This window comes from Schistocerca gregaria, chromosome 2, assembly GCF_023897955.1.
Source record: "Schistocerca gregaria isolate iqSchGreg1 chromosome 2, iqSchGreg1.2, whole genome shotgun sequence".
In the NCBI taxonomy this organism is placed as follows: Eukaryota; Metazoa; Arthropoda; class Insecta; order Orthoptera; family Acrididae; genus Schistocerca; species Schistocerca gregaria.
Window position 1 is genome coordinate 259,957,423 of NC_064921.1, and position 26,290 is coordinate 259,983,712.

Genomic DNA, 26,290 nt, shown 5'->3' on the forward strand with positions numbered 1-26,290 from the left:
GAGTTGTGAAACAAGATGTTTCGAAATAACTTCTATGTAACTATTCATAGTTATTCACATTTTCATTTTCTGTACATTACACATACGGACCATACGAGTTGGCGCAGTGGTAAGACACTGGATTCATATTCGGGAGGACCGTGGCTCCACTCTTGTGTCCGACCATCAAGATTTGTATTTTCCATGGTTTCCCTAAATGGTTTAAGTCAAATTCTGGGATGTCTACTGTGAATAGGGCACTGTTCATTTTCCTTGAGATGCTTCTCCCATGTTAGCTAGTGCTCTGTCTGTAATACGTCGCCATTGATAGGGCGCTTGAAGCTTAGTCTTCAGTCACGAACTGGTATCGTTCGTACCCTTACTAAATGCTAAAATAATAGCAATTTTCGTGTTCAATCGTGCATCTTGAACGTTGCCATTACAGGAGAACTAGCAAGTTTTTAGTTCGCGATTACTTGTTCTCCTGTTGTGTGTAGCATAATTGCTGACACAGAAAATTGTGAATAAATGGCTGAACAAGTTGACGGCCGAGAGGAATAGACGAATTACGATGCGTAAGATCGACAGCGAGCATTAAGGGGCCTGAAATAAGACTATGCATTTGGAAAAGTATAATTCATCAAATTAACTATAAAATGAACTGTCCACCTTCTGTTTTGATTCTTTTTATTCGTAGACACTAGTCTAAAATTACTGCTTCACATTGACATGTTTCATATCATCCTGTATTGCACTGGTTCCCAACCTTCTGAGACTATTACACCTGAGTGCAATTAGGTATTGTCTTATACCCAACCCCCTTCCACCACGATCAACAGCATTAGCGCCTAACTAATCTTTAGAATGAAAAAGAATTTTCTTTGAACGCTTTTAGTTATTAAATTATAGAAAATAATGATATTTACTTTTCGTAGGTAGCCGAGCGTTCCTAGGCTCTACAGTCTGGAACCGCGCGACCGCTACGGTCGCAGGTTCGAATCCTGCCCCGGGCATGGATGTGTGTGATGTCCTTAGGTTGATTAGGTTTAAGAAGCTCTAAGTTCTAGGGGACTGATGACCTCAGAAGTTAAGTCCCATAGTGCTCAGAGCCATTTGAACCATTTTTTTCGTAGATGTCTCATTAAAACCCCTAGAGAGTCAATGAGACAACTCCTCCTCCGAAAATAAAGTTTACTATCCAAATCGATGGTAGGTACTTATTACCAAGGGGGCTTTCTCAGCGCCATTCTTCTTCCCAGTGACATTTGCTTCACTCACACCCTGCAGCCCCATATTAATCATCCAAGTCAAAGGGTGTACACTACGCCTACTGCTTGTGTACCACTAGATTCCTGGACTCCTTACCCATGAAATGGTAGTAATTGGAAGAGATACGGCTGCCAGTGCTTTGCGTCTGACTACTGCCGCACAGCAATGTAATAGCCAGTACAGCTGTGTTGTCATGTCAGATCGTTTATTGTAGCGAAGTGAATAATGAAGTAGTTTCTGGTCCATTGTGGAAACCACACGCAACTCGTAAAGGCATTTTAATGAGATATCTAAGCACATATGAGTCAATTGTTCTGGCACAATGAATGATACGAAATCTGTATGCAGTAGGGTGGCTGTCTGAGGAACAAGGAAAATGCATGTTCATACATTTGTTTCAAAAGCTCTATCCTACACCAAATTGTCTCACGCGTTAATGCTAGTATTTGAGATAAAATGTAATCATTGGGAACTTATGTTAATCAGTATTGCAGTTAAACGAAAGAGCGATGATAAGAATAATAATGATCTTTTGACAATAGTTCAGTTTTGAGATCCTAACACTACTAAAATTTACCGCTTATAAACTCCATTTTACCCTTCAGGGGGGTAATTACCGCCGGGTTGGGAATCATTGTTGTATTTTCATTGCTTTTCTGTTTGTGGCAAATAATCATCTCCCTCTCACGCACGCACGCGGTAATTTCTCCACTGTTTGTGAAATCAGTTTATGCATATTTAAATATGTCTTGTTAAAAATAAATTATTAACGTAAAGCCAAGATCAGTGAGTTTATGTTTTAGATTTTGTGCGAAATGTTGATGTTCACTTGGTGGTTGTTTAAAGCTGGTCAACTGTGGTGCTTGGTGAACTGTGCTGCTGAAATATGACGCAAAATGAAGTCTCCGCAGTGGATTGCAAGACGAGAAAGGTCATATTTTGACACCGACGCCGATAGGATTATTTGCTCGTTTGGAGACGTATGTTCACAAAACCGCGAGATTCCGGCTGTGATACAATCATTTGCTACTAGAGCCATCGTTTCCTTTGAATTGCCTCTTTATTGTTGAGATGTCGACTTCCAACCAACCACAAGAAGACTGACCAATTTTAACCATATAGAAAGAAAAAGTTCACAGTTGCGTACCTGATGACCACATGAGAGAACAGAAGAAGAGAAAGAGGAGGAGGAGGACGAGAGCAGTGTTTAACAACTCGTCGACATCGAAGTCATTTGAGACAGAGCGCAAGTTCGGGTTAGGGTGGATAAGGAAGGAAATTGGTCGTGCCATTTAAAAGGAACCATCCCGGCATATGCGTGACGCGCTTTAGGGAAATAAATCTGGAGAGCCGGACGCGGGTTTGAACCGTCGTCCTCCCGATTGCGAGTCCAGTGTGTTAACCACTCTTCCACCTCGCTCGGTGAGAGAGCAGATTATTGCGCAAGAGCACACGAGGACGGTTACGGTGAGCGACCTCGTTCTGCTTGCTCGTGGTTTCTCGCAGTTCCAGGAAACTAGTTTACGGATTCCTTCCATAGTAATTTCATTCCTAAACCATCTAAAAAATTGGCGCCGTTGGCCAAATTCTGAAGCTGCTTAGTCATTTTTTTAAAAGTAATTGTAATTGCAGTTGTTCGTGGTACTCCAAGGATACAGTAGCCACAATTAACTAAATGAAACGCCATATGCGGTTCTTCACTATTTAAAGTATTAATCTGTTATCTGATTTTCTTTTAAATCGTGCGAAATGCGTGAAACGTGATGTGCATTACAGAACAAAGGTGAAATGAAGTTCTGCTACACCACATTTATAGGAAATGGACGACTAGTGGCTCAGGTGTGAGAAAAATTGGCAGAGGGGTTAGTGTTAACTTTCCTTATCTTGAGTTAATGCCGCTCTTTACATATTTTGCAGGTTCCTGCTAGTTTGAAACGTTGTCACGAATATTTTTGTCTCTATCGTCTCATTTTTGATTTGGCAATTGGTTGTGAGAGATTTCGATGCCTTTGCGACTAACGACATTAAGGAGGTGAGTGCAGGTTGAACATTTCGTTGAATATGTGCCTACGCCTAGTAAAAGCGTAAGTCCATATTCAACAAAGTGGTCTGCTTGCATTGCGACGTGTCTCACCTCTATAAGACATTACTGCATGTGTACGGGTACTTAGGTGTTCTAGGCACTTCAGTCCGGAACCCCGCTGCTGCTGCAGTCACAGGTTCGAATCCTGTCTCCGGCATGGATGTGTGCGATATCCTTAGATTAGTTAGGTTTAAGTAGTTCGAAGTCTAGGGGACTGATGACCTCAGATGTTAAGTCCCATAGTGCTCAGAGCCATTTGAAGTATTCGAACTTAGGTGTTCATCTTTCTGCCAGTATTAAATGCCTGGTGGGCAATGTAGGGGAGTTAGAATTTGAGAACTTTTTGTTGGCCAACTCATTCCAGGACACTGAAAAGTAACTTCGCACCAATTCCAAAAATTAATGTATTAGGTTACAATGGAAATAAACAGTTGCCTGATACTGTAATCCTTACATTCAAGTCACTTCATTGAACTACTCATAAATAAAGTGTCCCAAAGTCCCCTCTCAGCAGGATCAGTGGGTAGATCTCTCGTGTCTCCCGTGCTTGCAAGTCGTAATTTAGACGACAAAGTAAATTTCCTTGATGTTGAGTGAACTACTCTTTGTAAAGCTGTCATATCCATAAAATGATCTAGTTAGGAAGGTGTAATTGGCTATTGACTTCACATACTTGTTTTCGTAATGTCATCCAACAGAGTTGGAACGCTTATTGAAAAATACCCAACCCAAATACCTATTACAAATGAGTTTCCTCGTGAGTACTATGTTTCTGTAAGCTCTGCCCTTGCACTTGTGTTTAGACAGATGCATGCTTTCATTTCGTTCGTCACAATTTCTTCTACAGATTTTGATATCCTATCTCAATTAACATGGTCACAGTGTTTCATCATGCTAAAGTTTACTTCCTAAAGCTGCATACTGTATTCATGACAAATTACCAACAGTACTTACCACTTAATGATGTGATCTTAATGTGGCCCATTCCTGTCAGTGTTCTTTCCGTTACCAAATTATTCGTTAAAAGCAAAAGTGCCTTCAGACACAAATTGTTATTTTTATTTCCATGTGTTATGCATTTCATTTTCAGGTTCTTAACCAGCCTAAATCTCTCTCTCTCTCTCTCTCTCTCTCTCTCTCTCTCTCTCTCTCTCTCTCTCTCTCTCTCTCTCTCTCCCCCTCTCTCCCCCTCTCCCTCTCTCCCCTCTCCCTCTCCCCCCCTCTCCCTCTCCCCCCTCTCTCTCTCCCCCCTCTCTCTCTCTCCCCCCCCTCTCTCTCTCCCCCCCTCTCTCCCCCCTCTCTCTCTCTCCCCCTCTCTCTCTCCCCCCTCTCTCCCCCCCTCTCTCTCCCCCCTCTCTCTCCCCCCTCTCTCCCCCTCTCTCTCCCCCCCTCTCTCCCCCCCTCTCTCTCCCCCTCTCTCCCCCTCTCTCCCCCCCCTCTCTCTCCCCTCTCTCTCTCCCCTCTCTCTCTCCCCTCTCTCTCCCCCTCCCCTCTCTCTCCCCCTCCTTCCCTCCCTCCCCCCTCTCTCTCCTCCTCCTTCCCTCCCTCCCCCTCCCACTCCCCACCCCCCACATCTCTCTTTCAGAAAAGGTTGCTACTGATTTTGTTGAGCGTATACAGTTGCATTATAAGCTGGAACATTGTGACTACAATTTTGAGAAAACTAAAAAATTACTTACTGTTTCCAGTAGTGATTACATAGCTTTTAAGACAATAAGAGTAGACATACTCATATTTGTATACACACATTCCCAATCACAGATCATATGTAAACAAAATTCATTCAAGACAAAGAATATTCCAATGTAAAGATGCCACATTTTTCACTTACACACAGCTGTTACACTATCCATGATCTTACATTGTTATTTATACAAAGATGTCATTTACAAAACAATTATTTGTGCAAATATCAGATGTCTCCTTTTGTTATGAAATGGCTGCACTTACTAACATAGTTTTGTATTGGCATTTTTAAATATGTTATCAACTTATTGTGATGCTGCCCTAAGCAGACATTTGTGGTACATTTGTGAAGATTTGTGTTGTTTTGCTGTTTATCCTACAGGGCTTCTCTTACTGACTTTAGCTCGTATTTAATTGCACACTGTGTCAATTGCTAATGGGTGCTCCCTATAATGAATTGACATAGTGTGTGACAAAAAAAGAAACCCACATCAGTAATAGGAGTACTATAGAAAAAATAACTTGCTCAGTTCAGATACTCACAATTATTCCCTACTGAGAAACAACTCACAAAAAATTGCTAAATTCTTCAGAAATACCAATTTAAAAATCCCTTTCTCCACAACAACAAATGTGAACGCCACTTGCCTCACACAGTAGACTTAATAACCCCAATAACATACTACTCTAATATATGTAAATTACAGTGTAACACTTACCCTCCATTATACAAGGCCAAAATAGGAAGTATTTTCCCACATGTTACTTAGAGCTTGTTGATACTTTCAGTTTCAACCACTTGGGATAAATCCTCAGTAGCTAGCAATTTGTACCTGAATACACACACAGTAAATGACATCCACAACAGCCTAACTATACTCCACACAGATAATAATGGTAGAAAACGTGATATTCTATAACAGTTAGACATAGTTACACAAAGAAAAACCTTTTTGAAATCTTGTTGAATGAACAAATAGAGATTGCAACCACAGTTCTTTCGCAGTTAATTTTATTTTCTTAAACAAACAAGTATTTGATAGTTGCAACCAATTTATAAGGCCACTTTTAATATTTCCAAAAATAATTATTTTACAAATGACTTCTACGTGTAAATTATTGTTTTTTTATCATCTTAGAAATAGAAACAACTGTGAATATCTGGATATGTAACATCTTTAATTTGGATATTCTTTGACTTGTTTGAATTTTGCAACAACCAAAATTTGAAGAACAAAATGTCTCTGTTTTGGGAACAAATGCACAAAATATGAACACAATTTTCAAACTCCAGAAAAGAGCCATAAGAATAATAACTAAAAATAGTAGCCGAGCTCATTGTAAATATCTGTTCAAAACACTGGGGATTTTATCTGCACCATGTGAATGCATTTACCAGTCAGTTGTAACCATCAAAAATAACATTGGAAATTACTGGACAGACGGCTCTGTCCATGATCATGCAACAAGAGAGAGACTCTACTTACATTTACCAAGAAAAAATAAACATAAAACTCAAAACAGCATTTACTACCAAGGAATAAAACTGTACACTAATTTACCAAAAGAGATTAAATAAATTGCAAAAATACACTTGTTTAAAAAGCCAACTAAAAGGTACCTGTTATACATTTTATACATTGAAGCATCACTTAGATAAAACAGAGTAGGGCTTTGGTAAAAAATGTTCTACAAATATATAATAATAATGGTTATAAAACATCCAACATAACACCTTCACTTTATGTTTTTTCATTCGTTTTTCTTTTTCTATAAATACTTACCACCAAGCTATGCATACACAACACTAACACCTTCGCCTCTTTCTGAGCTCAGCACCTCACTCATTATAGAGGGATGCTGACTCAGTTTTTCAGGATAGCAAATGGGAAGTCGTAGTATAGAAAATGGACCAGAGAGAGAGAGAGAGATGTTACGAAACAATGTGTGTGTAGTGTGTGCAGTGACTTCTAGTGAGATATGAGTGAACAGTGTGGCATTACATCATTTAATAAGTTATTTGTAAAAGAAAGTCTTGTATACCAGGAGTAAATCTAATGTTTTTCTCTAACTAGAAGTCTGTAAATGTATGTGTATACGAATTAGCTTATTTTAAATTGGCCGAATCTTGTAAATACTTTGACATGTCCCAGCTGCTGCTGCTTTTTTATGCCCGACATGAATCCCATCGAACTTTTATGGGACATAAGCGAGAGATGTGTTCATCTTGCATCGGCATTACTTTCACAATTATGGCCGGCTGTAGAGCCAGCATGGGTTAGTATTTCTGCAGGGGAAATCCAATGACTTTAATCCATACCACGCCAAGTTGCTGCACTATATCGGCCAGATGGATCTCCGACACGGCGTTAGGAGGTATCCTATGACTTCCGTCATCTCAGTGTATTATGAGTGACGTTGTATCAAATCACTTTTCGCCGATCCACATTTAGATTTTCCGTAATTTCTCTGTATCGCTTAAGCTGCATGTAGAGAAGGGTCCTTTGAAAGAGACGACCGATTTTAGTTCCTGCCCTTCCCCGAACAGTGTTTATGCTCAGTCACTTAACAACCTCTTTCTCGGTATTAATCTTGCTTCCTTTTTTTCCTTTCGTATTTCTCAGGGGATAGCTATAAAAAAAATTTAACATGACTCTGACTGATGGACTTGTGCTAGTCAGAGTTGTTTAGTTTCTGCTGGCCTACGTGATATAGTAATGCACTGTCACATTTAATGCGAATAACTGAGCGAGAATCGCATATTTTCTCAAGGTGACAGACTGTTCTGTCACTTACTGATACAACTGAACGCCTTTACGTACTTTTATTGTATCCTTTACATATCTGGTGCCTTAACAAAATGACCTTATTTGTAGTAAGTTCGTTTATTAAAATCATGAATGCTTTGGATTCAGTTACTACTTTAGCACATTGATGAGAACGTTGTAAATTACGGGGAACTTTGGTGTTTATAATTTTCATAAAGAGGGATCAAAACATTAAATGACATTTCGTAGCACGGAACAACGTCTTTACGTATTTTTGTTTTTATTAATGTACGGATCCATCTTAGAGCTGTATGTTATTTATACATAAGTAACAAACATATGACAATCTGTAGGTCATTGTCTACAACAACTGCATATAATTATTGTAACTCATTATTAAATATTTAAAAGCGGAAGAACGTAGTAAACCATATTTATTGTCATGTAAATATTGCCTAAATGAAAACACAGAGTATTAGTTAGATTTTTATGTACAGTTTGGTAATAATTAAAAACATAAAAGACCTTATTAAATGGTCCTGTAAATCAGGATTTTTAAACCTCTTGAAAATAAGACTTAAATCTTCTTAAGCAGTTTGTACTTTGAAATAAAACGACGTGACGTTATCTTCGGGACTTCCTTAAAAGACGTCTGCTACATTACATTCGTAAGTCAGTTGAGCGTAGATCTGTTTTCACTTCATGACAAGAAGAGCACATTTTGTCTAAGAAAAGTACATATGGCATCAACCACCTTTTCGAGGCCGCAGATACTGTCCAGATCTGTAATTGAATAGTGAGATACTCACACTGCCTTGCCAAAAAAGTATAGAAATATCAATTGGATTGTACGGTCCCTTCTACCTGAGCAAAAATATTTCTCTTCCTCCACCTGAAGTTCATGATGAATAGCATTTTACCTTTCAAGCTGAGTAAATGAGTTGTACAAGATTAGATTCGATGTTTGTACATTGTAGTAACGTAATGTCGCGATTAAAAGATGATTCGTTTCAGCATCGTTTGAATACGCTGTCAGCTTATACCGGCGTCCACGTGAATATACTCTGCCAAATGAAGTGTGTACGGGAAGGACAGTGATAAATTGTGAATTATTAAAGGCGCAGTGTGCCCAGATGGCCTAGGTGTACAATGTTTCGCATACCTCTGGAAAGAAAAATAATATCGACTATCAGATGTGATACTTAGTGTTAAGCGCTTCCTTTGCTCTTAGTGCATAATATCTTTGCCAATTGCCGAGCGAAATGTAACGCTGTTCAAGGCTACTTCGTTACCAGGAACACACTGCACTTGAGGAAACTATTTCGTATTATGTCACTGTCTGATTTTACACACAGGAGTTGATACCTATTTACGGCACTTTAAACATGTGTCTTTACTACTAGAAACCCTGAATATCAATTTGGTTAAATCACTAAACTGTAGTAAATGGTGAAGTAATTATTGCTACAACTGAAAATATGTTCTCAAACAAAATTTTATGTCAAGACTGGTCTCTGTTATTGAACACATTAAATTACTTGATAAGTTTGTTTTTAGTGTTCGAACCCATGTTCCAGTCACATAAGGTAATCTTGTACACTTCTTTGGCACGGTGGATTATGATCACACTGCACTTTTCTGCAGAAACAGGGCTTCATGTCTAGCATTACAAAGCTAAGAACATCAGGAAGACGCACTGCTCTTCTGTTCAAGTACAACCTGTTGATGTCAGTGAACACTTTTTCCCTATACTCTGGACTGCAACGTTGATTTTCTGCTCACTGCTCCCACTACATTGCATTGCTCAGAAATTTTGTTGTATGTTTGGTAGAGGCCGCCTCTACCCATGTATTAACCGCCTGTAGAAATGAACTAGACGGCAAAGCCACAACGAACTGTGTTGTATAACAAACAACATTTATAGTTTATTATTTACTTCGCGAGGCGAGAAAACTCGCGCTGCTACGAGAATGCTAGACGAAGATATTCTCGAGTAGCTCCTTAGTGATGATGCGGTGCGGCCGCGTGGGGCTCTCGGCACGAGGCTTGCCGTACAGCCGGCTGTTGATGGCGTACAGTTTAGGGCTAAGTTCGCAGCGCACGTTAAACCACCAATCGCAGGCTAGCACGGCTTGCTGGAACTGAGTGCCGTTGGGACACAGGAAGGAAGCTTGCCGACCGTCCACGTCGCAGTAGTGCCAAGCTTGGCACCGCGTCTCCACGTCGGCGAAGAACCCAGGGAACGGCTGGTCATCACAGTAGAAGTTAGTGTACGGCACCAAGCCCAAGATGGGGTAGTCAGTGCCTGGACGACCTGCGGGCAAGAAGAAAAATTGCTGGTATCAAATGTGGTACGAACATCATGTAGCTAAGCGAAAATGTTTTAATGGGAAGGTAGAGCGTCACTAGCAAACTTTCCATTGACATCGTTGGGAGCCAGAAGACTGATAGGACGTATGGGCCATTTTGATACCTCTGTATGCTTTAGGGACTTCCAGTACACGTTAGTAAACAGTGTAAGTGTGTGGAACGGGAAATAAGACAATATTTTTAACATCTTCGGTTTGAGAGCGAAATAAAATGACCAAAGATCACACTGTCTGACAATAAATAGATGTCAATAGGAATGCAGGGAGAGTTCTAGATTTAAAATGGTTCAAATGGCTCTGAGCGCTATGCGACTTCACTTCTGAGGTCATCAGTCATCTAGAACTAAGAACTAAGTAAACCTAACTAACCTAAGGACATCACACACATCCATGCCCGAGGGAGGATTCGAACCTGCGACCGTAGCAGTCACGCTGTTCCAGACTGAAGCGCCTAGAACCGCACGGCCACGCCGACCGGCTTATAGATGTAAATCTAGAACTCTCCTTGACTACCTACTAACATCAACTCCTCTATGGCGATTTTATTCTTGAGGCAGACACTGGTCATTTCGGAGCGCCGTTGTTAATGTACAGCTTCTGCGACTGACACAAGTCACGCCAGTGAAGTGGTGTGTATGTGCCAGTTGTATGGAATTAATATATTAGAACTAAATAGACGTAGAGACGTGACAGAAAGTCAGAAGGGAGCTGTAGTATTTGGAATCAATGTCCGTACCATAATGAAGTAGTCAGATTTGTTGATACATCATCGCGGACTCTCCAACCTGTCTGCATGGGATGGTGCACCACTCTCATAGGCATGTAACAAGGCGTATGGCCGTAGAAAGTTTCTGACCGACAGGGACCGAAGACGAGACGGACAGAAGACGAATATCACCACATACCAATGACAATCGGTTTGAAAACCTGACAGGAATTTCCAGAATCAGTTTTTATCATGCAGCGCACTGTGTGCTGATGTGAAACGTGTCAGATTAAAACTGTGTGCCGGATCGCGACTCGCACCTGGGACTTCGCTTTTCTTGGTAAGTGCTCTGCCGCAGGACCGATCGAAACACGATTCACGAACCACCTTCACAGCTTAAGTTCTGCCAGGACCTCTTCTCCTACCTTCCAGAATTCACAGAAGTTCTCCTGCATACCTTCCGGGACTAGCACTCCAGGAAGAAACGAAGCAATCCCATAGGTTGTGGCTAAGCCGTTTCTCCGCAATATCCTTTCTTCTACGAGTCCAACCCCCGCAAGGTATTCAGGAGAACTTCTGTAAAGTTTGGAATGTAGGGCAAGAGTGGAAGTTAAGGAGTGTCGGCGGGTCCTGAATCGTGCTTGGATGGCTCAGTCAGTAGGGAACTTTTCCGAGTAAGGCAAAATGTGTGGAGGGTTTAGTTGAGGCCTGAGGTAGTTCTGTGGTGTTTTGGGAGCGTTTTTTGTACTATGATTTTGGTTTACTCATTTAGGTTAAATGAACGTGAAACTGGATGTAAAATAACACTTATGTGTCACTTCTTTCACTGTACTCCGTATTGCGGCCTTTCGAAAGGCTCCAAGGACTGAGTGGCAGTACATAAACCAAGGGTGATAACATTAACACCCGCTGCTGATTACAAAAGTTCATAGAAGGGTGAAATCCGAAGGTCCCGTGAAATGTGTAAGAGTGTAATGTGATTCCACGAATTTCGTTACTACTGTGGTACTTACATAAAAAATACAAGTGTGGCCTAAAAATTTCTAAGCCTCGCGCATGTATATCGCAGCACTATGCGAGTGATTTGTTTTTCCCCGGGGTTGGTACTACTTTCGGTAGGCCCTGTGTGACATCGCAAGTATTTACCTTCAGCAGTTAGCTGCAAGCAGCTGTTTGAATTAGACACGGTGTGTGAAATATCAGAAATAAAGAAAATCCAATACCGTTCAATGATAAAGATTTTCCTAAAAGAAGTTTTGATGCCATCAGAAATTCGTTCGAGATTAATAAATGTTTCTGGTGAAATCTCTCTTTCAATTTCCACCGTAAAAAAATTGGCTCCCGAATTTAAACAAGGGCGCGCACGTGTCCTATATGATCCACATTAAGATTATTCTAAAAGTGCAACCACACTGGGAATAATTGAAGACATGTACGATATTAGCTTGGATGCTCCGTATACGAAGGTACGTGAAGAATCCAAATCAAATTCCAAATTGAAGGGATTTTAAAAGAGCTTGTCGACTACGTTTTAGTGTGAGGAAGCTTTGTGCAAGGTAGGTGTCGCGCTATCCCACGGCGCGTCAGAAACTAATTCGTACATCTTCTGAACAGCGTTTTGCGCATTTTTATAAAATTACAAGTGATTTTCTGTGTCGGTATGTGACTGTGAATGAAATTTGAATTCATCACTGCACATCAGAATCAAAACAGCAGTCGAAGCCGGAGACAGAAGCCGGTTCTTCCGTTCCAGAGAAGACTAAGAACACGGCAATGATAAAAGTCACTACACATGTGTTTGTAGGTGCGAAAGAAGTTAAGTAACTCCCTCCAAAAGGTAAAATAATAATTAGGGCATATTATGCTATCCTTCTAACGGATCTGGTTGAGAAATTCGGAAAAAAGACACCTGCCAAGTAGGAAAAAATTTATCAATACCATTTTACTCCCTTCGAACCTCAAGTCTTCTTTGCAGGCCAGCGTATTGTCTTCAATCAACAAACGACTGCAGCTGTAGAGGAGTATCAGCATATCCACAGGAACACAACAGTGATATGGAATGTCACTGTACGAAGTGTATAAAGTTAAAGAAGATTATATTGAAATTTAAAAGTTTTTGAAAATATGAGTTCTCATTTTCACTGTCTTCCGATGGATGGGTGATCATTGAAGATAGTGAAGTGTATCAGAGCGCCGAGGGAAGCCATTAAAATAGAACAGCTTACTTTCAGCGTTGCTTCAGAAACTTTTCCGCAACTTTTAAGTCGATGACTCATAGAATTATGGCATGTTGCTGAAAGAAGCGGAGACGTTCGCGGTATTGTATCGCAAGATTTCCGCCCCATGGTTACGTGCTGGGCCGTGCATGACTACACTACCTTTATTTCTGATAAATTCACGATGAACCCTTGGATACAACGCATGGCAAGAGAAAGCTTCACCGACGTTAGAAGTTTCTTCTGACGCATTTTGTAAGAAGGAAGAGGTAGCAAGTGCAACAAAAGGATGGAGTTTTCATAGTGTTAGAAGTCAGACCATCTGCTCACAAGGCAGCCACTACAATATAATCGGATGAAAACGTATTTGAGTATACTGTCAACCTCCTGATAAAGTTTCATGCCGAATACGTCGAAACTCCCTTATTTAGATGCCATGTATTACATGCGTCTTGTCAGTTGACAATCGTTTGTGACTTCGAGGCTTAATGTAGATCTAGGGCTCAAGGACAGTACCAACTTAATGTGACCTCCATTGGAAACACTTCCCGAGGAAAAAAAAAAATTAGCTAATCCTTCGTTTGGATTTCCGGTGATAACTGTCGAGTTCCTTAAGAATGGATGAGAGATGTGGTTCTTAAGTAAGAGCGGGCTGAGGACATAACCACATCCCAAAATACCATGCCGACAAACCATTGTGTTCAAACTATGACTTTTTTACATTACTACAGTTCGTTATAAAAGCCGTTGACTGTTGTTCATCCTGAAATTTAAGAATGTAACGTGTAATTGTTCCGCCTAAAAATGTTCCAGATTAACTGCAATTATAACTCGCCATGTTGTTGGGTGATCGAATGAAATTTATCTACATCTGTACTTTGCAGATGACTTTTCCAAGTGACCTTAATAATGGCTGTTTTTGCCAGCTTCATTTCATACTGTACGAGTATAGAGAAGAAAATTACGCCACTTACCTTGATTTGTAATTATCTTATGATTGTTGTGAAAGTTCCCGTAGAAGCAGGAAATTCATTTTGAAATCTGTCTTAAATGTTGCCCGTCCGTATTGCGACGTAACACTGTGAATGGAAAGCAGTCAAAGTTGTCCGTGTTCCCTTTTAAGTCACTAAATCGCCGCATTACAGCTTCACATTGATGATCCTTTTGTTTAAAGATTTATTAGCGCGTGATCGGACCCGTTCAACATCCTAAGTTCTTAAAAAATTGTCATGAGTACGGCTTAAATTTTATCAGTAGACCAGAGTTTGCAATACTTCTATACTTCATGGAATTTGTGAGTTCATTTCGCTCCATAAAGAATCTCTCGTTAACACATAGGTGATCGATCGGCATTTTAAAGTATATAAGCGCGTTATCTGGTGCCTCTGAACATAATCGGATGATGGTTCGTACGTACATTGATTACTTTGCCAATATTTTGGTCGGTAAGTAAGACATCACTCACTGCAGGAAATCCAATAGCTTTTTACATGTCCTTTAGATGTACTTAAATTGTTGCCAAGGTGATAGTCTTCTTGTGGAAGTACACGAAATTGTGTCCTAGCTTTCTTGTACTTTAATATAGCCGGTGTTTAGCCATTCGCGTTCACTTTTTCAGCGGATTTCCCAAGATAGCGAGTAAGTTTCTTAAGTATGCAGTAGTTTTGTACACAAAATGCGAAATAATCCCATGTTGTTTCTTCCGTCTTCACTGTACGTGAATAAATATCCATTTCAGTGTGTAACCCCCCCCCCCCCCCCTCTCCCTCTCTCTCTCTCTCTCTCTCTCTCTCTCTCTCTCTCTCTATATATATATATATATATATATATATATATATATATATATATATCCCTCTTCCCGAAATTGTAGTTTAGAAGGAGTCTTTGCAAATATTTACTCCATGTATACGAGGTGTAGGAATAGAAGAAATTATTTCTCTTTTCAATACAACGATAAACCAGTCCGAAGTTGCAAATTTTGACTTTTTTTAATGTACTCGTTGACTAGTTTCGGACTGAGACCCATTTTCAAACCATCGTAACATAGTTAAAAATGTACAACGAACAGGTACAGCGCATACAGGTAACATCTTCGGAACTACCATTTTTGACCATGTTACGATGACGTAATAATGGGTCTCGGCACGAAACTATTCATCGAGTGAATTAAAAAAAAAAGAAAGTTTACAACTTTGGACTTGTTCTTTGTTGTACTGATTAACAGAAGTTGCTGACCCACAGATACTCCAGTATGCTGGAAGCTAGCAAATATTTCTCTTTTGCAGTATACAGTTTGTTCGAAGAGAAAATGTTGAGGCAAGGGAACGATAATCCTATGTAATTCTAATACCACGTGAAAGCAGGTTAACTGGAAAATACAGGAAATAGGTGGCAAGTTGTTTTCCTTGAGTGCACATATTAGCTGGGAAAGTTTTGTTGTACTGCCAAGGTAAATCAAATGCGTTTTGCTGATTACTTTGCCGTTAGGTGAACGTGCTTGTCTGTAAGACTTCAAGAATCTGTTAAAGTGAAGTCGATTCTGGACTACCATGTTATGTGAAAGCAGGTTTTTGAATTGAAGATGTGTTTTGGAAGTATTGTGAAATATTCACTACCCAAGAATTACTAGAGTCGAACGGTTGTTATTCTACCAGACGTTGGAATTTAAAGCACAAAACGGAATTCCTTCCCCCATTAGCTTCCTAAAGCATTTTTATGCAGCAGATTAATCTAAACTAGTGGTTCCCATCCTTTCTCAGATCATTACCCGTGAGTGCATTCAGATACTAGCTAGCCCGCTCACCCCTTCCTCCCACTATCATCAACATTAGCGCCCAATTAAACGTTAGAAAGAAAAAGAATTGTTTTGGAACATTTTTATTTTTAAAATTACGAAAGATAAATGGTATTTAATTAGTGCAGTGGGAATGCTACCTATAATTCCTCCTCAGGAAAGAAAGCTAACTGTCCACATTGATGGTAGGCACTTGTTACAAAGCATTCTTACTCTGCACCACTCCTGTCCCTAGCGATCCCTGCACACCCACACTGTGGACACCATTTAAAATTAAACAAGTTATTGTTTCCAGAATGTGATATGAAACTTCCTGGCAGATTAAAACTGTGTGCCCGACCGAGACTCGAACTCGGGACCTTTGCCTTTAGCGGGCAAGTGCTCTACCATCTGAGCTACCGAAGCACGACTCACGCCCGGTACTCACAGCTTTACTTCTGCCAGTATCCTTCTCCTACCTTCCAAACTCTACAGAAGCTCTCCTGCGAACCTTGCAGAACTAGCACTCCTGAAAGAAAGGATATTGCGGAGACATGGCTTAGCCACAACCTGGGGGATGTTTCCAGAATGAGATTTTCACTCTGCAGCGGAGTGTGCGCTGATATGAAACTTCCTGGCAGATTAAAACTGTGTGCCCGACCGAGACTCGAACTCGGGACCTTTGCCTTTCGCGGGCAAGTGCTCTGCAGAGTAGGAGACGGATACTGGCAGAAGTAAAGCTGTGAGTACCGGGCGTGAGTCGCGCTTCGGTAGCTCAGATGGTAGAGCACTTGCCCGCGAAAGGCAAAGGTCCCGAGTTCGAGTCTCGGTCGGGCACACAGTTTTAATCTGCCTGGAAGTTTCAAGTTATTGTTTATAAATGATTTGATTGTTAGATAACTTGCCTCTGAAATCGTATAAATTGGAAGTCATCGGCCTCAGTGCTTTGTGTCTGGCTGTGTGTCCGTATATTTCACTTTGTAGCCAAAACTACTCACTGCAAATCAATGCCATTACGCGCACAGCAGTAGCCTTAAGTTTCGCTTTGTGCACTATGGTGTTTTGGTCGCGGTAGGTGGAAGTGGACACCCTGTTGTAGGTCGCTTAAAGTAAATGCAGGAATGGTCCCTTTGCAAAGGCCACGACCGACCTTCTACTTCATGATTTCCCCAATCCTAGTTTCTACACCGTCACTAATGATCTCGGTGTCGACTGCACGTTAAATCGTAATCTTCCTTTCTCCCTATCTGCCTCTTATTACTATCATTCCTGTAATGCGATTTCTGTTTTTGATATTAGTAAACAATTTTAAGGTAATCTACGAAAGTGAAAGATCCGCTCGTTGCAGTTCCGGAAGTTCCAGAGCACTGGTGGCAGCATGAGAATCGTGTCCTCGAGATACAAGTGGGTTACGGCCAACGGCGGCAAAAAGACAAGTGGCAATCGAGAGGTCACAGTCCAGTTGCCACGGCTTTGTTATAAGAGAAGTATGGAAATCTTAGTTCCTGCGGTATATCTCGTCCGTTGGCTACGAACTGTCTACCTTAATTCCGCGAAGTATTTATATGGGCCTCCAGAGAACAAATTTTCATTCGGTTACTTGTGATGTATACCAATAATTGAAAAACAAAGTGCGCGAGAAAGAGGTAGCGTACGGTCCGTTATTAAAAATTGAGCACAGTTGTAGCTAGTGACATTTAAATGTTAGTCACCTTTTAATGCGACAGTGCTTCTCTCATAATCAAACAGTGACTCGCCTTTTGAATTTTGATTTTTAATTTTTAACAATTTTTTGTGTTGTACTCACGTACGATCATTTGTTTAATCAGAACATTTCAGTGCCATTCCACTTGATAGAAAAGAAATTGTGTGTTTGCTAAACCTGAATTCTAGTCCAGTACCACAAAAACTGCGATGTTTTCACCGAAATTGCTGCTTAATAAGCACACTTATTCAATTCTTATATGGAATACTGTCAAGCAGCTCATTCTCATTATATTCGGATACCACTATCCTTGCTGTCGTGTCTCATTTGCCCACCAACGACGTATTCAGCTGTACCCATTACATGCAAATTCGCCACGTTACCTGTTCCTGTTAGTTCTTTCCCTTAGCGAAAATAAATAAATCAATCAAAAAGACGACGTCTACAACAATTCGTCGCGACTTGCACAGCAAATGAACAAAGCGCTATTCAGGTGGTCGAATCATTTTTCACAACGGACAAATTTAAAGCTCTCTTTGTGGGGTCGTAATGAAATATCTGTAGCTAAGGCTGTGCATAGCAAAGGAAATATTACTATTTCGTATTTTCTTTTAATGATGTTGCACGGCTCTACATATTAAATGTTGATGTAACTAACTCCGCTGTCTTGTGGACGTTGATGTAACTAACTTCGCTGTCTTGTGGATTTGATACACATCAGCTACGTAATGTCTCTCCCCCCCCCCCCCCCCCCCACTATTCGTTATGAATGGAAACATCATTGTCGTAGTTTGTTATGCCATGCTTATTATATTTTCCGTTATCTTTTGTGTAGTGGCGCATGTTTCCAACAATTAAAGATTACTTCCTCTAAAACGCGCACGAATCTGTAATCGTTCGTGTAGCTGTCTTCTACAGCTTTTGATGGGAAATTTCACCTCGTGTCGTTGACTTTGAATGAATTATTTTTCAGTACTTGCCATTGGTACCTGTGTTGAAAGAAAACAACCATTTAAAGTTAAAGGTCCCATCGAGATATAATGTGTTAGAGGCGGCGCAGTTGCTCAGCCGAAAGGGGATGATTTGTGGGCTGCGAGTTGAGACAATTAGCGTGCATTCACCCAAAATGAAACAGGGAAACCATGAGAAACCTACCTAACAGGTCAAAATCATAGCTGCTCCACTGGAGACGTGCTTAGAGGTTTGTAATGAATATATTTTTCCATCATTTACGTGAAAAGTGGAAACATTCTGTCAGTACGTTTCTGGGAGATTTTCTATATCATTTGTGTTGTTCACACAGTAGTCTGTTTGAATTGCATTAGTCACGAACAGTGGAAGATGTTTTTCGTAGAGCGAGGAAAGCTTACTATCTCGTCACGTTATGACCTGTGTAATGATACAATATCAAATCATGATATAATAATAATAATAATAATAATAATAATAATAAAGAAAGTATAATAGATTGGCTGCGCAGAGTAATGATCAAGGTACCAGCATCACATGCGAAAATTTTGGCGTTCGAATCTCATCAGGTGCTTCGACATTTATTTTAAAAACTTTATCGAAATGACTTTGGTCATTAGTTTTATTCAATTACATGGGTTAAATGTAGTTTTTTTTGGTTTCTGTTCCTGTTTCACACAGTTTTAATCAGCGTATCAACCTCTTCAATTGCTCTCATTATCTCTTCCAATTGTTCTTCTTCCACTTAGAATCTTAATGAATGTGAATTTACTGATTTTTATTTATCTATCATAATATTTTAATATTTGAAACTGTCGATGTGTCGGTAAAAGAACAAAATCTTTTGTATGGACTGTGCAGTGGTTTTAAAATGTATTTCTCGTTATAGAATATACTATTTTTGGTTGGTAATCGTCATACAAACATTTAAAACAATATCTTATTGCATTACGGACAAAATAATGCAGATGAATATTTAAACGAAATAAGATATTATAAATAAGACGAAATTTGAGCAGAATGAGGAACGGAAACAGTGGATTCAATAACATGAACAAAAATAAAGGATTAATTCTTAGTTAATGCAAAAAAAAATAAAATCACAACAACAAAGATTCCAAGTGGAACAAGAATGATAAAAAGAAAAATGAGAGCAAATGAGACAATTAATACAATGATGGAAATGTGACAAAGCAGTAGAAAGTAATTACGTTTAACCTAATTAATTGAATAAAAATGATGACTAAACTAGTTTCGATATCATCATCATCATTTAAGACTGATTATGCCTTTCAGCGTTCAGTCTGGAGCATAGCCCCCTTATAAAATTCCTCCATGATCCCGTATTCAGTGCTAACACTGGTGCCTCTTCTGATGTTAAGCCTATTACTTCAAAATCTTTCTTAACCGAATCCACGTACCTTCTCCTTGGTCTGCCGCGACTCCTCCTACCCTCTACTGCTGAACCCAAGAGTCTCTTGGGTAACCTTGCTTCTCCCATGCGTGTAACATGACCCCACCATCTAGGTCTGTTAATCCAATTAATTCAATAAAAATGATGACTAAACTAGTTTCGATAAAGATACGAAAATAATAATTTCATAACCATTTGAGACGATTTGCAGCAATAACCCTATGCTTGCAACGCCTGTGTCTTAACTATTACTTAGTGCAACCAATCTGTTAAATGTTCCTTTTTCAGAGCTGCGGAGCATCATGCAAAATTCCATAATCCTTTCAACAATTAATCGCAAATGAGGGCCTACCGGGATGAATGGCTGCAAGATGTGATAGCTGGAACCTTAACCTACATCACCGTACAGATGATTTGAAAAAGGCGATCCCACCGAAGGGGACCTCTGCTTCTAGAGAAAAAAAGACGCATCACGAAGGAATTATTCAAATGGGATGGACATCGGTAGATGTGATGTATAAGTACAGCCAGACAAATGATTACAAAAATTGGATGATTTATTCAAGAGAAAGAGCTTCACATTAATGCGTTGGTTCATCTCCGTCCCTTATGCAGGCAGTTATTCTGCTAGTTATTGATCGATACATTTTTTAGATGTCTTTCTGAGGGATATCATGCCAAATTCCGTGCTACAGTCTGGTTAGTATCCCTCCGCAGTCCTTGACGTCTCCACACACGTGTACGACCTGGAACCTCCGCTTCGAACCGAGCCCTGATGACGTGTCTGGAGACGCCCTGGACGGCGGTGGATTACCTACCCGACTGTAGCTCGTCACACGGCTCGACAAGTGGAGTGATGATCTGGGATGCCATTGCTTTTCATAGGAGCAGTACGCTGGTTGTCATCCGCAGCGCCCTTTCAACACAGGGGTACCTTCTCCGATATTCTACGCCATGTGTTGCCTTCATGACAAGCCATCCTGGGCTTACATTTCAGCGAGATAATTCACATCCTCACAGGACTAGAGCGTCTGCTGCTTTGTCTTCGTGCTTGCAGATTTCTACCTTGGCTAGCAATGTCATCCGATCTGCGCCCCAATTGAGAGCATTTGGAACGATATGGGCAGTGATTTTGACGATCTAACGCGCCAGTTGGACAATTTGGCACATAATCCGTCAGAATGACATGCAAGAACTCTTATCAATCAATGCCAAGCCGCATAACTGCTTGCATTGCGGCCAGAAGTGGACAAACAAGTAACTGACTTGGTCAATTTGTGAAGCTCTTTTCCTTGAATAAATCATACAGCTTTTCTGAAATTGTAATTATTTATTTGTCTGTACATGTACATCACATCTATGTATTTCCGTTCCATTGGGATGATTCTTTCGTGGTATCGTTACTTTTGCCTTTGTATTGTTAACAAATACCCGAAGACATTAGGCAGTTACCTCCTCGTAGACTACCAAAATTTTAATGAAATCCATAAGACTTATGATGGCAACAGATAAACAAAACTTTTCACAAGACCGCCGAAAGAACTCTCATTGTGCTCGAGAAGGCCATACGGTGAAACAAGGTAATACCTAACATTGATGGAATTAATGCTGGAAGGGCGTGCGAAGGAGTCGAATGTAATTGTAAACATAGGCAGGATGATATCGGTTGTTCTAACAAGAAAGCAGATGTTAAGTCTCCTAATGGTAGTGTATATTAAATCAAAAAATCTGGAAATCGTAAAATTTAATTTGGTTCTGGTGGTACGCTTCTTGGAACGTCGTGTTGCAGATTGTCAATCATATCAGAATTTAATGTTATGTTGTATATTGTTTCCTGCGCACTGAATTGTCATTCACACTTGAAGAGATAAAGTGTCAAACATTTGAAATTAATGCAAACTTATCGTTAATAGCCAATTACTCCGGCTTTAAAGCTTCGTGTTAAATAGCTTTCACATGTTGCAGTTATACGCGCCACGCAGCGTGGGTGGCAGCTGTTATTCACCTTTCGAAACCTCTCCATTGTGTGAACCCGAATGGCAAACCGTTGTGAAACGGGTCATGTAGTCCCATGTAATTGTGCGCACGCTTGTACGGTCTGGAAAGCGTCAGGGTGGTGCGAGAGGTCTATGACCGAGCACATGTCAGAGAACTAGCGCGGGGGGGGGGGGGGGGGGGGAGGTGTTATGGGGGAGATTCGCATTGCATCACTGTTGTCTGTCTGCTCCCTGGCTGCCTTTGTGTCACGGCTAGCACACAATGTTCGACGGGCTAGTCTGCGTGCGGACCAACCGCCCTTGACTCACTTGGGTTGCGCCCGACAACGATCTCCGTGTGACTCACATGGTAGCATTCACACGTTATACCCGCAGCATTGCAGCGACCCGTCTCCCAGGTTCCCTTTGAGAGAGATATTGCTTACTCTGCACCTACACAGTAATTAATTAATTAATGTCATCTCAAGCATACTTGTCGTCCGTTTTCCATGGTACCTCAGTTCGTTCTACCTGTTCAGTTTTGTTCGTATTTCAGAGTTTACTTATATATCACTAATATTGTTATGTTGAAACTGGAGCCAAAATCATTGCTTTCACACCAATGCAACGCTGTAATTTTGAGTTAAATATTCACTCCTTAAAGCAGTAGTTTCATCAATAGTTAGCAATAAAATGCACTTAAACACTACGATAGACAATACTTTTAACTCACTAGAAGAATTACCTTGAGCTTCGCTTGACAAAAACCGAAAACGACAGGGCGATTCAATTATTTCAACAAGTAAATTGCGTGTAAATAATTTTATGGTGTGATGCTTGCTGCTCTAACTTCCATTGTTAATATTTTACAAGAGGATGATCTACTCTTGCTACTGCAATTTGGTTGTGAGTCGTATACCTCAACGCCGACACAAATCACCCTGAAATATGGTAGAATTTACTCAATACTGTTACTATCGAGTGAACTTAAATTCAGTCAACATGAAAAACGCTTCTAAATGATTGCTTGCATGCCTTGGTGCCTGCCTTAATGATGCCAATCTCGTCCTCACTCCCCATAGCTTGGGTGGAATGGACTCATTATTCTGCGGAAAACAGTATTAGAAAATCGTAATTAAGTTTCGTATTATAGTCTAAAAATACAACTGCTTTGAATGTAATTTTTACTGTCCCTCTATAAGCTACGCTTTTAGAACCATTGAACTGACATTTCACTTTCCGTGGTTCCCCAAAACACTTCACTCTATGTGACGGCTGTTTCTAAAAGACATCTCGCTGATTTCCTATCCCATTGCTGACTAAATCAAGCTTGACCTCAATCAGCTTATCGAATTATTTAACGCAGAATAAGGTATCAGTGGTAATAAGTCTGCAAGAGCACCTATGACAGCGAGTCTTACAAAGAATGTTACGAAAGGTAGGAATATATTTTTGCTTAGCAAGAGTGACAGGAGACAAATTTCAGAGTATCTGAGCACTCAGCATCAAATATTCGTTGATGAGGACGAAGGTGTGGAGAACAAATGGAAAAAATTCAGAAACGTCGTGCAATATGTCTTAAGCAAGTAAGTTCCGAGTAAGGTCTTAAGGGATGGGAAAGATCCACCATGGTTTAATAGTCTTGTTAGAAAGCTGCTACGTGAACAAAGAGAATTTCATCTAAGATCCAAGAGAAGCAAAAACCTAACTGACGAACAAAGTTGAACGAAGCGAAAATGATCGTACGGAGAGCAATGAGAGACGCGTTCAAGGACTTCGAAAGTAAAACTTTGTCAACCGATGTGAGTAAAACTCCTAAGAGCTTTTGGTCGTATGTAAAATCAGTAAGTGGTCAAAATCATCTACCCATTCACTCAGTGACCATTCTGGGACCGAAAGAAAGATAACAGAAAGAAGACCGAAATACTGAAGTCGGTCTTCCGAAATTATTTCACCGCAGAAGATAGTAACATGACCCGTCCTTTCAGTCGTCTTACCAGCTTGGAAATGGCAGCTATTGAGATAACAGGTCGCGAAGTAGAAATCAGTCGCTGAGTTGTGGAAAGGCGCCAGGACCAGATGAGATACCTATAATATTCTAAAAATCTATCAGTAATTTATCGTAGATAGCTTGAGCAACGAAGGGTTCTGGTGACTGTAGGAAAGAACAGGTCATTCCCGTTTTTGAGAAGGGCCGTAGGACAGCACACCCAATTATAGAACTATATCGTTGACGTGTATCTATTGTAGAATTATGGAACATATTCTGTGCTCAAGAATTATGAAGTTTTTGAAGAATGAAAAAATATATGAAGGTAAACATAGATTCCGCATACAGAAATCATGCCAAACTCAGCTCGCTCTGTTCCTCCGTGGCATCTACAGCGTCATGGACAACAACGCTCAGGTTGATTTTCCTTGACTTCAGGGAGGCATTTGACACCGTCTCACACTGCCGTTTAGTGAAAAAAATACGAGCTTATCGAGTATCGCAGCGAATTTGCGACTGAGTTCAAAACTTCTTTCGAGATAGAAGTCAACACGTCGCTCTTAACGGAGTAAAATCGACAGATGTAGAAGTAATTTCCGGAGTACCCCAAGAAAGTGTAATATGACCGTTACTGTTTACAGTATATATAAATGATCTAGTAGAAAGCGTCGGATGCTCTCTAAGGCTGTTCTTCAATGATGAATGGTGCAGGCTCTGGCAGTTGACCCTAAACGTAAATAAAAGTAACATATTGCGCTTACATGGTAAAAGAAATACATTATTGTACGGCTACGTTATTGATGACAAACCGCTGGAAACAGTATCTATAGTAAAATATCCAGGAGTAACCACCTAGAGCGACCTGAAGTTGAATGACCACATTGTAGATGGGTCGTTCGCGAACTTGCAGGTCGAAAGGAACCGTTCACCAAGATAACGGAAGGAGCGAGGAATGAATTCTAAGGAACGGTCTTTCATAGTTCACTTCGGTCGCGGCTTTCTACCCATAGTTCCCGAGAACGGCAAACGGTAGGTCTCGTTCCCGCAGTGGCACTTCGGCTGGTCTCGTTCCAGCCTCGGTCCCGTTCCCGTCTCTGTCTCGGTCCCTCGCCCTGACTCGTCCTTCGTGTGGCCACTCGTTGCCGTTCGCTGCGCACGCCCATTCTAGATCTGTTTCAAACCTTTCTTGAAATGTGGGCTTCTGGTTCTTTTCGTATTGTTCAGCGTCCACGAACGGAAATCAAAATGTATTTTATAATTACGTAAATTACATAAAAATTACATTGTATGTAATACATAAATCTTTTCAGTTTACAAAAGGGTATATAAGCTTACTTCACTATTTCGATAAACAGCAGAAGACAGCCGGCCGGAGTGGCCGTGCGGTTCTAGGCGGTGCAGTCTGGAGCCGAGCGACCGCTACAGTCACAGGTTCGAATCCTGCCTCGGGCATGGATGTGTCTGATGTCATTAGATTAGTTAGGTTTAATTAGTTCTAAGTGACTGATGACGTCAGAAGTTACGTCGCATAGTGCTCAGAGCCATTTGAACACCAGAAGATATACTTATAAAAAGGCAAGTATTTTGTTATTACACATGCAAAAGAAGTTGGCACAGCACACACGAGTGGCCATTTTCCGTCTTTTTTTTTTTTATCCAGGGTAAAACAGCATGTTCGTAATTATGGAAGTCAGACTGACTGACAACCAAATGAAGCCCTCGCTCCATAATCGAGTGTCTGGTCTCGGACCAAGTACTAGACTGCTCGCTGTCACCCACCAAACGTCATCTATAGTTTCTTAGTGATTTCTGCGTACAGATGTGAGCTGAGTTGGTGACCCTTCACTCGCAGCTCCAAGCGGTGTTGGCTTGTCACACTGCTTGAGGCTGCTGCCAAGGGATATCACTGTAAGGGGTCAGACACATGGATGCGAGGCAAGTCGAACACGACCTACGTGTCCCCCGATTGGTCCATTGCTGTGGCTGCCCCTGGTACTGGCTGCACTGAGGTTGACTCCTACCCGTGGTCAAGTGGGAGATCATTCCAAAGTCTGGCAGGCAGCGAAAGACTTTCCAAGGGGCCGATCGTAGGGCCTCCCCGGTTCGTTTGACGAACAGGTTTCGGGCGTTATCTGTAGCTGACAAAGTCTCTGATACGGATGCAGTCGTCCACCCTGTTCCAGAGGAAGATGATCGGCTCGCAAGATCTGGGCATTCACAGAGGGTGGGTTTGCTGGTAGTTGAGAGGTCCAACGATAGGCGCGTATTGCTGCACCTTAGGAACATGGCTGCCAAGGAGAGGAAGGAAGTCAGTGTACACTCCGTGTGCATACTGGGGGGAGTGATTCCGGATGCCAAAAGGGTGCTTCCAGATGCGATGACAAGTA

General features: G+C 40.9%; 2 protein-coding genes across 6 annotated transcripts in view; one reads left to right on the forward strand and one right to left on the reverse strand.

The window, feature by feature from the left end:
- Positions 1 to 26,290, forward strand: part of LOC126336827 (RING finger protein 17) — a 467,240-nt gene that overhangs the window by 207,408 nt on the left and 233,542 nt on the right. The gene's annotated exons all lie outside the window — the stretch shown is intronic.
- The window catches only part of LOC126336834 (uncharacterized), a 73,760-nt gene continuing 53,645 nt past the window's right edge, over positions 6,176 to 26,290 (reverse strand). Inside the window, exon 3 of the mRNA XM_050000909.1 lies at positions 6,176 to 10,099. Coding sequence (XP_049856866.1) covers positions 9,759 to 10,099 — 341 coding nt within the window. The 3' untranslated portion in view covers positions 6,176 to 9,758. The remainder of the gene's footprint in view (positions 10,100 to 26,290) is intronic.